The 13,830-nt window shown below is 31.5% G+C and overlaps 1 protein-coding gene across 1 annotated transcript in view; it reads right to left on the bottom strand.

The window, feature by feature from the left end:
- Positions 1 to 13,830, bottom strand: part of LOC129752223 (uncharacterized) — a 103,836-nt gene that overhangs the window by 49,053 nt on the left and 40,953 nt on the right. Inside the window, exon 2 of the mRNA XM_055748009.1 lies at positions 6,387 to 6,430. Coding sequence (XP_055603984.1) covers positions 6,387 to 6,423 — 37 coding nt within the window. The 5' untranslated portion in view covers positions 6,424 to 6,430. The remainder of the gene's footprint in view (positions 1 to 6,386; positions 6,431 to 13,830) is intronic.

Genomic DNA, 13,830 nt, shown 5'->3' with positions numbered 1-13,830 from the left:
GAAAATGGTTATAACACTGAAATACTTGAAATATTTGTTTTGCTTTCATCATACATTTATTGCCTTCAATTGCAAAATAAAAAATCTGGTTCTGAATCACAGTAAAGATTCTCCTTTGCGAGAATTTTTCACCTTCAATTAATCCACCATTCAAATATGAATTATAAACTTAAAATTAATAACCTATATTATGAAATTCAGAAACAAAAATTTAAATTTTAGATCTGATTTTATTTAATTCTGTTTGAAATGTACCACATCAAACATTCATATTAAAGATGACTGTGAAAAAAATACAAGTACTGCCAAACAGAAAACGAATGTAAAATATTCATAGTAAGAGTTTAAATTTAAAAAAATCCTCTCAAGAGATTTCAGCAACAATAAATCGAAGAAAGAGTTTACGTTTTGTGACTTTTGCGTTTCCTATGAGTTATTAGTGCCAAAAAGGAACATGATGTTTCCCTTGTGAATTAAAACTATCCCCTTTTCATTCCACTATTTTTTCGGCAACAAGGCATTCTGATCTATCACGTAAAACAGTCAGAAGATCTTTTAGTGATTTTTAACCAACACTCCTGGATTTCTAGATCTACAGCAATTATGTCACCGATACTGCTTTCAGCTCATCTACACAATAATATTGAAATTTTAATTTTAAATTAAGCTTAAGGTTTGATATTCTTAATCTGAAAGCTTGGCTATTTTAATTGCAAATGATTGAGACTGTTCACTAAAGAAGAGTATTAACATTCAGAATTAACCCTTCATTTAATAATTTTCTTTATAATTCAAAATTATTTAAAAAATTGTAACTATGTGAAGGTGAACAAAGATTAATCACTTTTCTTAGTAGTTTATTTGTTGTAATACAATTAAAATTGAAAATTTTGAATGAAAACTTTAAATTCAAGAGCAAATCAAATGAAATTCGGTTCCAGAATTTAGAAACTGATTTTGATAATCGGTTTTTCTACTTAATTTTTATTTAAAGTGTTGATTTTATATATTGTGTTTCCAAATTTGAACATTATAATTCTAAATTTCCAAAAAGTAAAATACCCCAATGAAGAATTTAATGCCCGTTAGTTATGTTTGTTAATTTGTTTATCGGGCTTATCGGTGAAAAGTAAAATACTTCCGATAAATTATAAAATACCAGAGCGCTAATATTTAGAAGCTCAGGAAAAAAATGAAGATAACTTGAATTTTTTTTTACGTGTTCATCTCTCAACAACGTGTGTATTATTTTCATTGAAAACATTACATTTATAACGAGACATTTTTTAAAGAGCTCTTATAGTGACAATTATAAAATACCAGATATACCTACAAATAAAAAAAAATATCAACTTTTTTTCGCAGTGGTTATTATAGATTCGCTGGTTGTTTTATAAAATGATAACCCTCCTTCCTCCCCCCCCCCCACAACCCCTCCCTTCTCCTTTCGCTAACTCAAATGATTGTTTTTTTCACCAGATATTAACGTTCCTTCATATTGACTGATTTTTGATAATTGGAAAATCAGAGCGGTGGTCAAATCGTGCGCAAAATATTGAAACCGCTAGCGGGGAGATGTCTTGGAAAAAAGCGGGCACCTACACAGAATTTTTTTTTGACTATTACGTGTCACTGAAACTGCAACCTTCAAAATAAATCAACCTGTAATGAACATAACCTATCATTTTAAATTGTTTTCCTTAAAAGTTAACAAAGGGTCATTTATTATTACAGCAAATGTCCTGTAAAAAAGTTGTACACTAAAAATTAAATGTCATGTTATTTGTTTTTCGACCTGTAACATTACGGTAAATGTCCTGCTCCTTTTCGTTACAGGACACTTGCGTAATTATACAGGAAATAATTTTTGCTGTGTAGAAGGTTTTCAGCCAATAACTTTTCGTTGACAAGTCTCGCCTGGATGTTCTGGAGATAAACAGAGAGAAAAAAAATGAAAATTTTTATATCTAGCACTTGAGGTAACGATACGTAAAAGCTGCAAAACAGTCAGTTTTACATAGCAATTGACACAATGAATAGCTAAATATACAAAGAAGGCTGCCTCCAAATTCGATCATTCTCCCTGAATAACACTTTCATAGGTCCTACGAAGTTGATACTTTCTTTTTTGATTGGATCAGGAAAAGTGCAAAAACTCGAAAACTGAGATGGAATGATAACGAGTCAAATGTGTTGTTTTTCTGCCGAAGGAGGACAATCTGTTAAATTTGCCATAGTTTCGATCAAATAAAATTTTTTAAATAATTTTTTAAACCAAGCTTCAGGAAACAGAAAAATTAATCAAAAGTAGCCTTGATTTGGGAAAAGGGTTGTTTATGGATGGACCATTATGGATGGTGCACGTGGCGCTTAAAAATTAAAGTCGATGAACTTCTTCATTGGACGCTATTTCAAATCTCACTTAACAGAATGTCACAAAAATTTGCACATGTAAAAATTTTAATACTTCACAGCTTCACTGAATTTTTTTCAATTTCCACCCATGCATCCATCCATGCAAGTTCTTAATATAACAAAGTGTTCCATTTGTTTTCGAATACACTCCTTATTTTTCATAGAACATACTTGGTCTCTCAAAAATCTCAGTTCCTCAGTATATTGGAATAAAGATTAAGATGATCTGAATGCAAGGCCGGATTAAGGGGGAGGGGGGAGGGAAAGGGGCAATTGCCCCGGGCCCCTCGGTTCAGGGGGCTTCCCGAGGGATAAAAAGTTTTAACGATACTCATACTACTTCAATTTCTACAAATCTCTGATAAGAAATCAAAACTAGAAAATCGGAATGAAAACTTGAAATATGTATAACAACTAAAGGCCCCTCCGTGAAATAAAATCTAGAATAGTTATTCTCTTACGTAAGTTAAGGGGCCCCAAGAGTAAGCAGTGAATAACTCACGCATCTCAAAATCTGGACAAAAACAATGTGATTATTCGAAAAAAAAAAAAATTAAGATGAAAATGAAAAAAAAATCACTTCAAATTTTTATTTCTTTTTTTTTAACATGTCAGTCAGGAAATTCAGAATAGAACACGTAAAACAAAGAAAAACATCTCCTCATTTTCATTACATACAATCTTCTGGCACAATAATAATGTTTATTAATACGTTAACTTTCCAAGTAATGGCTCTTGCACTAAAATAGCAGTTAAATTCGCCAAAACTGACTCACAGTGCTAAGAGAACACAGATAACCTCTAAAGCTATTATTGAATACCATTTTGACAAGTCGTTAGTGCTTATGATTTCTTAGGTTAAATTTTTACATTTTTTTCTGGAATTTTATAAATATGCAATTTATGAATATATATTCACGTTCACTTAATTGAACTTAAAGTTTTTATGATAAACATTTCAGAATTTTTACGGGCATTATCCGGGTTGATACCGGGTATTATTATTACTTTCCAAACATTGTTATTGAAATTCCCGTTGGTTTATAAGTTCTAAACCCTTTTCCCTCTCTTTTTTTGAAAATAAAATCTGTTAAAAAAACTGTCGTTGCTTTAATTGGACCAATCGACAGTATTGAGTTTCTTAATTGAATTTACATCTCAATTTCTGTCTAAGACTTGAAATTCGAATTAAAACATTTTCAACTGCCTTATCTTAATTTTAATCCTCTACTGGAGTAAATATTCTGAATTCAGCATATCATTTTCCAATCGATCATTCTTGAATTATTCTATCATAAAAATGATCTCATCGTTGATTGCTAATATAATTGAGTGATTCTTTTAACATGAATATTTCTATGTTTTAAATCTTATCTTTTTCATGATTCAATTAATTGAGATTTTCAAATTTTGTGTTGTTTTTTCAGTCACTGAAGTTCAGTTTCATGGTTTTTCTGAACTTTGAGAGCTCAGGATCTTCGTCTCAGATACTAAATTCGTTTGGATTCCTTATTTGACTTTTTCCAATGATAACAGATTCTGTGCTTCGAACATTTAATCTATATTCTGATTTTTTTTTTCAATCGATCATTTTTGCACTTATACCCCTTTGGCTTTGAGGGCATAATGAAACTTTTGTCACATTTTAGAAAACAATTTGATAACATTTTTTTTAATCTGATGAGAATCGCAGTCATAAACATTTCATGGAAACGATATTAAATATTAAATTAAAGAACACATTTGTTGCGATCCCTGCTTTGGCTCTGATTGTTCCTTTTTATCTTTTTTTTTTTTTAATTTAATTTATATTTTTTTTCAAAACTTGATTTGAAATTATGATTTGGATTTGAAACACTGACTTGTGGTTTTGATTATAAGCTGGTTTTCAGTGTTCGGCATCGCTAACTGATAAGTTAACGGCGCTAATTAGATCGCTATCTCGGTCAAAGTTAGCGATCGCTAATTACAACCGCTAAATGTTGCGTTGAAGTTATCCATCTATAATAAAGCGCTAATCGCTAATCGATAGTAGAAAGTTTTGAAAATGATAAGCCAAACACAAATTTTGCAGCCATCTTTAATTTCAATATTGACTAGAAAATATCATAGGATAGAATTTAAAAAAAAAACGAATCATAAGAGCCCCCCGAGAAAAATTGCTCCCCCGATGGCTTAATCCGGCCCTGTCTGAATGTGTGTTTTGGGTCATATTGACCCGAACATCTTTGGAAGGTTAAGGGAGGAATTGGAAAAGACACAAGTTTTTTTTTCATCTTTTATTTCGATTAACTTAATAACTTATCAAACAAACGGAGCCATAAAAGTGGCATATGACGAAATTTTTATAATAACAATGTTTTATGTTAGTTTATGGGCCCTCCCCACATTGGAAGAGGAATATGGTGGCAAATCCATACCAATAAAACATAAATTAGGCATAATAATAGAACGCATGAAACAGTAAAAATATTAGATCTTGAAAAAAAAAATTAAGATCAAAATAAGATAAAATGATCATTTTAAAAAGCTGAAATCGATTTAAAATTATATCTACATCCATATAAAAACCTATTTTTACAATAGTTATAAAATGAGGGTCCCTGAGCCAATAGGGAGGAATAAGTGCTAAACCTAAAATGATCGGTTATGAGCTAGTATTGCCAAACGATTCTAATTATTGCAAACTACACTTGATGGTTTTTGTTAGATTTTTAGAATCATATTTACATACTTTTACGTCCGAAAGAAAAATGCAAATGTTAAAAAAATATATGAAAACGACCAAACACTACAACTTTAAAGCATGTTTTCTCTAAATTATCTAAATCCCCTTTGGCTCCAAGGACCTCAAATGCGTTTTGCCCTCAACAGCTCACAACTCCTCCGACTAATTTAGCCATCGATAGATTCAAAATCGCGTTCCTAATCACTTTTAGTAAGTGTCATGCTAGATACCCGAAGCCCCCACACACGGTCTGGTGTCGATCGTCGTCGGCAAGTTTTCTAATCTCCAAGTGACGGACGCCGGCAGCAGCCGAGGAGGTTGTTGTGAATGAAAAGACATCTCAAACATGGAACAAAACAGCGAGGAAACAGATTTTCAATCAGCCCCTTGAGAGAGACAGAGAACCGGTGCGTGCATGCAAACCTACACACGATTTTCTAGTGGACAGGTATGCATAAAGAGGGGAAAAAGCCCCCGGATTGAATCCACGCTAGCCATCAGCAGCGAGGCCAAGCCAGGCCACCCGACAGCGTCCGGTGGCATTTACAAACATAAGTATGCAAAGTTTGTGGAGTTGATTTTGTTGATGTTGATGTTGATGCTATGACGCAACATTTCTCCGGGCGTATCCGATGACTAATGGCAACCGGGATCCGATTCAATGTCATTGTCATTCGGATTCGAGTCCGAGAGTTGGTTGGAGCGTGCGTGTTTTGAGATGCGATTCGTGTGATCAAAACAAAACCATAACAACACCATCTTTGCGGAGATACCTGCTTCTTGATATGGGCTGTGGGAATTGCCTTCCTCTCACCTTGTCAATGGATCGCGTCTTTAAACTGTGTAACATATTACATCCGGAACAACTTTGTCAAGATTCACTTATGAATCAGTTCGTGTTATGGAAATTTAAGAGGTTGGCTTATGGAGTCATTTACTTGGATGGAATAACCGGGATTTCTCAATGAGAAAGTATATATGTTTTATTTAATTCTAATGGGAAACATACATTTCGGTTTTTTGAGGCGACTAGAGATATTCTTTCTTAGCTCCCGAAACGTAGCTGTGTGATCGAAACGATGTGCAACCGCAAAAACCAATTTTTTAATCAAGTGGTTTTACCTTAACTTAAATCCTTCCTAAAATCACCACGTGTATCTTCTTTATCATTTATTGTAGTGGAAGCATGAATGCTATATTGATGTTTAATTTCCATAAAAAAAAAACAACACATTTAACTCACCTGCAAATGCCAGCAGCCATCGGCGGATCTTTTTCATAGTTCCCCTAAAAAAGAAATAAACGGAAAGAAAAAAACTTTTAGTTCGATTTGTTTGCACTAATTAGTGGGTTATTATTGATCGATCGGCAAGTGGCAAGTTATCTGAACGTCTAGATAGGTAACTGATTACATAATAAAGTCATCAGGGCCATCAGCTCCTAAAAATTGGTGCTGGCAACATATGCATCAATCGACGCAAATGGCCCTATTCAAAGCCGTGTGATTCTTTCACTTTTGCTCTGAAACCGTCCAGCCCATTCAATGTTCCGGTTTCAACTGATTTTAAGGCGTTTATTCAGTATAAGGCGTGGTTGGAAGTTTCAATGTTTTCAAGTCACCAACTTTTTACTATCGAATGTACGTGAAACATAAAACAAGAGAGATGTATAGGTTTTAGAAATCATTAAACGAAGATTGACATATGTAAGTTAAACAATATTATAAATGGTAACTAAACACACTTATAAGGTGATGTCTAATTCAAGCTGTACATTTGGCAGCACTGCTGAGTGCTCTACCTCGAAAGTGATTGTTAGCTATTGTGCCTTCCGGCGAATCTAATCCGTTCATAAATATGTCTGCAGAGACTCATTTCGGTTTGTGACAAATTGAATGCCTTTTTATATGACGCTATGGAAATTATGAAATGGAGTGATGAGCTGATGACATAAGAAAACGCTCAAAAAATCAAATATCATTAGGTAGAGATGAGGGACACTCTTGGGCATCATATTTATGTATGTATATTTGTCTTTGAAATTTTGAAACAATTATTAAGAGGAAGAATGATCATGTTGGTTAAAATCCTCTCTAAATAAACAAATTAGAATTAGAATTAGAAACAATTATTTGGGGTAGAGACCTTTGATTTACAAAAAAAATTAACATAAGACTTATTCTCCAGCTCGAGAAACTTTAAACAAAAAACTGGTGATTCGTTTCTCAGGCCGATTTCAACGGAAAAAACACAACAACAATAACAACGACAACAACATTGAAAAACAATGTCCTTTACTAGCAAAAAAGATATTCCTATCGTTAGAAAACTGTCATTCTGCTTAAAAACGTCTAACGCTGCGAAAATATTAGCTTTTTTATAAAATAGTTTAAGAAACATCTTTATAAAGCATCCCAGATTGAAATGAAATTTTCGAGACAAGTCCGGTTCGGTCCGGATATGGTAGAAAACTGCCCAGTTTTATTCAAATATTTTGGAAAATTTAAAAAAAAATCAAAACGGTTTTGTGAAAGTTTTTTCCATCGAAATAAACCAAGCTAGTTTGAATTCTTGTCTGCAATACTGTTAGAAGCCACAGTTTTGTACCACAACACTTATTCAATTTACATTTGAATATGATGTAATAAAGTTATCATTTAATGATAATAAAATGATAATGACATAGATTCTCACATCGTGAAATAGTTTTTTAATGTTTTTGATTCTCATAGAAAATTAAAAAAAAATCGAGCAAAAGATTTACAAATTTTTCGATGCCGTAAAAAACTTTTCCCAGTATGAAGGATTGGCTCAATGATACCACTTACAAATTTTATATTGATTTTATTATTCTGTACCAACACTGTTGGTATAAAAATATTTTTCGAATAATCACCAAATTTTTTAAAATAAATATTTTTAATATTCAGTTACCAGTCTGGGGTAAAAAGCATCAAAATGCAAATCAAATATTCACCTTTTTAATCTCGTTTCCATATGATTGTTTTGCATCACGCGTTAGTAAATTTCAAAATTAGATAATTTTTTATGATTTCAGGCAGGGCCGTAGGAAGAACCAACTCTCGAGGAGTAAAACAGATTGTGTTTGGGACAATTTAATTTTCCATTTTTAAGAAATTTTACTTTAATAGTTTTCGTTTTGAATTGTGGCTTTGAAAAATTGGTTCTAAACCTAAGAGATGAGCTAAATTTTTATAATGAAACCTTCAGCAACAAAATATCGAATTCGCTTTCATCGATGGTTGAAATCTTTGAATTTGTTTATGAGTCTGGTAGATCAAACTTATTGATATGAGCGAAAAATATTTTTTAGGAGCCTTCAATTTCTTAAAAAACTTAATCTTTTCTCAGATCAAACATGCCCAACCTTCTATACTCTTTTGCAAACTTTAATGAAAATAACTCATATTTAAAAAAAAAGTAAGAGATAAATTTTTTTTGGATCGAATTTGCTTGAAGCTAACTGGAACCAAATTAATGATTATAGTTTAATTTCGGCTGCAATATTAAAAATGTCAAACAATACACCGTAAAATATAGAATTTTAAGCAGATTTTTTAAGGTGAAGATCAAGTACATGTTTTTTTAACAGCATCAGTTTTCCATAAAGAATCAATTCTATAATGAAAAACCTGTGGAATAAATTAAAGTTTTTTTCCCATTATACAAAACTTAGAAAATTAATTTAAATTCTACTTTATATTTGTTATTTCCAGCTGAATTGTGTGCTCAAAAATCATTTATTATTTTAAATCTGGAAATTGAATGGACAAGCAAATTTTTAAGTCTATGATCTCTTGTATTCCTCAACAATTTTATGTTTATTGTAAAACTTATTTACAAGCTAAATCTGTTTCTAAACTTTGAATCTGCATTCTTTTTGTTTATTTTTAAAAGGAATTTAACCCATTCTTCCTCGAAAATTCCTCGAATCTGAATCTGAATTTTGAATCTGAATTCTGAACCTGAATTCAAAAATTGAACAGTGACTCTGATTCCGCATTTTAATTCGATTTCTGAGATGCACTAAAAAAATGCAATTTCTGAATCTAAATTCTAGGTAAGAATTTTTTGAGCCAAGTGTAGAGCCCTCATTCATGAATCCATCATTTGAATTCTGCAGTTCTGTTTTAATCTTAATTCATTATTGAAATTATTTATTTTTTATCTGTATTGTGAATCTGAATTAAAATTCGAAATGAAAATGATGAATCTGAATATAGTTTTCAATTTAGGATCGCCATTTAGAAGTTTCTAATGTTTGAATTTTTTGTAAGAATTATGTTTAAGAACTTCGAATTCGAATATGAAACAAAATGTTTTTTTTTCATGAAAAACTATTCTCAAAATATTGAAAATGGTATGATTTTTGAAAATCACAATTCAAATTTGATATGAAAAGCAGAACCAAATTTCAACCAGGATTTCAAAGCAGCTTTTCATTACTAATTTATGATGATTATTCGAACTGGAAATAAAAAATCCTAAATTGGATACAGAAATCGAAAACGCAAATTGGAATACAACTTTGGTTATAGAAATTTGGAACCAGAAACCCCGAAATAGGTTTAATTTAATTAAAAATTTAATATTCAGACCTGAATTTCTATGAACAAGTGAAAAAATTTTGAAAAAAACTGCAGCGGAATTTTGAACTAGGGATGGGTTTCTGGGGTTTTGGCATTAGTTTTTAGTCGAGATTGTTATTCTTAAATAACCTTACTTTATTATAATAATTTGATTATGAATTTAAAATTTTGCGAATAGAGTAGAAAACTTCGCTTGTTTATTTTGGACCCTCATTCCCCTCGTTCCTACGTTTGAGATTTCAGGTAGTAACCTTTTATAGTACTTTTTTACTCCTAAAAGTATGCGGCACCCTTTTTTTTCTTTAAAACCTTTTTTACAGAAAAAAATGTCAAATTTAATTCGAACGAAACCAAAAATTACTGCAATTGGTGCTTCATACGTTATGACATCACAAATATATCAAAAGATGTAAATTTGCTTTTTTTTTCATGTTTTCTACATTTTTAACTTTGAAATACGCTATTCAAAGTTATCATGTTTTAACTAAAAACAGTTTATTTTATCAATTCGTTTAAAATTAAGTTTAGAAACAATTTGTTTTAAAAACTTAACGTCAATTTTAATCATTTCTTTTTGATATAGTTTGGAATACTTTGACTATGTCCATAATTAGTGTTCCTAATTGTAGACATAACCTTTTTTTTTTTAATTTTTAATGAAAAAAACATGGTTCCAATATACTTATTACTAAAATCATGATAAAAAACAATCCTTCGAAAAAAAAACAGTTGACAAATTTAGTTTCAATTTAAAAAAGTGTATTTTTGAGAAAATAATTCCATAAAATTTGGAATACTTTGAAACAATCCGGATTTTGCTAAAAATCCTATAAGTTAGAAAACAACTTTTTTGTACGATGAAAGTTCACATGATCCGCTACATCATCATTTTTTTAATAGTTGATATAAGTGGAAAATAACGTCACAAACAGTCAATATCAAAGGGTATGTTAAAATTAGGCACACATGCCAAATTAGGAACACCCACCCTCGTACATTTAGAAATTAATTTGAAAATGGTTTTGGAATTCCGTGAAAAACTGACAAATTTACCAAACCATTTACCATAAACAAACATGACAATTTTCCAGGTGACTACCTCGGTTTCCAGGTGACGCGATGAAATTACAAAGTTTTTCCCAGTATTCCCGGTTTTCCTGGTTCACTAGCAACCCTGATAATTTTACAGAAATGGAAAACAGCGAAACAGGAAACGCTGTAGGAAATCATTCATTGGGTACTTTTGCACCAAGAATGCTGAATGTGTTTCGTTTACAAGGTATGTTTTATTTCGAAAATTAAATAAAAAAGAGCCAATCAAAGAGCTATGAGACAAATTTATTTTGCGCAAATCTTCAGAACAATACTCAATTCTTTAAACTGTGCAACTTTGACTTTCGTGATTGAACGTTACTACAGTTTTAAGAATCAACAGAAGAAGATTAGGGTTCCGATAGATTTTTGATTATCAGTAGTTAGAACCTACAAGCGAGTGAGTACACTTTTAGGCTAAATCTTTATAATTTGCTACCCAGCAAACATAACATCGCATTAGAAATGTCAGCTCAACTCGTTAACAATGTTAATGCGAATCGTAATGCCTACCAAACCAAGTAAAGGTGGTTAGTTAAAGTCTACCGACTCGTATATGACAAAAGTCCGCCATTTTTGCAAATTTGTCTCCCGCGTGCGGGATTCAAATGAGAAAACAACCTTGTTGTTCTCTTTGCGATAAGCAGTGCAACCAGATTTCTAAAAATCAGAGGGTCCATTTGGATAAACTGGCCAATGAGAGAAGCAGCAAATATTGTCACTGGCAACGGTTTGCATGCATTGAGAGCAAAACTTGCGCTCTCTCGCATACTGTCAGGATGTATGGTAAAAGGTGTTGTATATCGTCCAATTTTTACAACTCTTATCGTTTAAGCCAGAAGTTAAAAATATGTATGTATATTGCCTCCACTTTAGTACGTAAATGCTGTTTTTTCGAGTTATATAAGATGATTTTATAATGTATATGAAACGTATAGCAAAGTTTGTTGAGAAATATACCTACAAAAATGTTTGCTGGGTAAGGAAGCTACGGAGCAACTCCATATCAAGTTTAGACTAAAACTTCTTTCCAATCTAATATGTGTTGTGAGCCTACTTGGTTGAATAATTCTACCGAATCAAAGCAATCGAAAGATTCCCTTTCATTCAATCACGTTATAAGAAAAGTTCAGATACCGGTATTTTGAGAATAAGTTGCTATCGAAATATCGGTATCTGAACTTTTCTTATACCGTGGTTGAATTAAAGGGAATCTTTCGATTGCTTTGATTTTTTCCAATTTTTTTTTTGTATTTTAAAAAATATTTCACTAGATTATTGATACGATTTTACAGGAATGTATTTTTTACAGTATTCAATAAGTATAACTAGCATTTGAAAGTGATTTTATCAATCTTTTGGATCAAAAACTCAATTCGCAAAAACGGTTTACAGTTTTGGCTCCATCTGAAAAACTACTGGACCGATTTTTATCACAAATACCATTTTAGAATCGTCTTAATAGCTGCTTTGTTGTTATCATGTTTGGGGGCATCGTAAAAAGTAAGATAAAATCTAAATAGTCCGATATTTAGTGATGTTTATTTTGAACAAAAACTTTATCTATTGAAAAAAAAAATTACTCCTGACGCTCTCTGCAGCTGGATTTGCTGTCTTTGGTCAGTTGAAAGTTCAAAACAAACTGTAAGGTGGTCGTCTGCACCATTTCTACTTAATCTTTATTCGTTCCACTATTCAAAAGATGCCCTAAAGTTATTTGAAGCCAGAAAAGTCACTTAAGAACATAAATTTATTCAAAACACCGGAACTGAGACCCATTAAAAATTACTTAGCTATCTTGAAGCAGGTATTCAGTGGGCGAGGTTAATTTTGAAGAAGAAATAACGTAAAAGTAGGTTTCTGAATAAAAGAAGCTGTCATTTGTTGCTCAAAACTTTTTGGGACGAATGTTCGATTGTACGATAATGATTTAGAACATAAATCAAGTATAAATACCAAAAGATTACAAATGGTTCAAAGTTTATTGTCTGAAAGTTTGGAAAAATTGGTAATTTTTTACCGCATACTTTATTTCACAAAATTTTAGCGTTCTAAAGTTTGTGTGGCCTGACATACATAATTTGTACGAAAATCGAACTTTTTGGACTTTTTGCCATTCAAATTGAAATTGCTCAAACAATTAAGCAACACCTATTATTGAAACATTGCATAGTGATTTTTGAAATATAAAGTTAGTGTGTTTGAAGTTTTTTTTTGTTAAAGTTTTAAGCCACTTTTAAACATCAAAACTTGCAGTAAGTCAGCAAGTTATATCGAAACATGTCGACTGATACAATAAGTAATTTAATAAAGTTATAAATTGTTTGTGCATCAATTTTTGATGAAAATGTTTTATTTATTTATTTTTTTTTTTTCATATTTTCGGTTATTTTGTATGAGAGAACTCCCCCCTTCCCGATCCATAAAAATGGAAATGCTTTGATATATTTTAAATCATCTTATCATCTTAGGTGTGTGCCATGTTTGATCAAAATTGTATGAAAACATTTCGATTTCTGTCCAGTTTATAATTTCGAAAAATATCCTAATGGCCCACCCTGTATAGAAACCTTGTACGACTCTCTCATATTCCAAATTTTAAATTGATCGGTACAGTACTTTCTGAGTCGATAGAGAACTGGCAGACCGACAATACTTAATTGATGTAAAAAATAGATTGTCTTTTAAAACTTTTGTCAAATACTTATTCTTTGATATTCCAGGTATACAAAACTCCTATTGCCAAAATTCCACCGAAAGATTGTTGAGTCCTTAATCGAAGTTTTTTAAGCTCTGTCGGTTGGATCAAAAGAAATATAAAGTACAATTTTTCAACCGTGCTAATTTTCTATATCTTCGTATGAATATTAGCATGCGAAAATCACGTTTTTTATCAACCAAGATTACTGATTATTCTTAAGAACCACTTATCTTTTCTGTTCTCTTCTCATGGACCTAACTATTCATCAATTCCATTCACATCCTA

This window comes from Uranotaenia lowii, chromosome 3, assembly GCF_029784155.1.
Source record: "Uranotaenia lowii strain MFRU-FL chromosome 3, ASM2978415v1, whole genome shotgun sequence".
NCBI classification, from domain to species: Eukaryota; Metazoa; Arthropoda; class Insecta; order Diptera; family Culicidae; genus Uranotaenia; species Uranotaenia lowii.
Note: the sequence above shows the minus strand (reverse complement) of the source record. Positions and strands in the feature narration are given on the sequence as shown.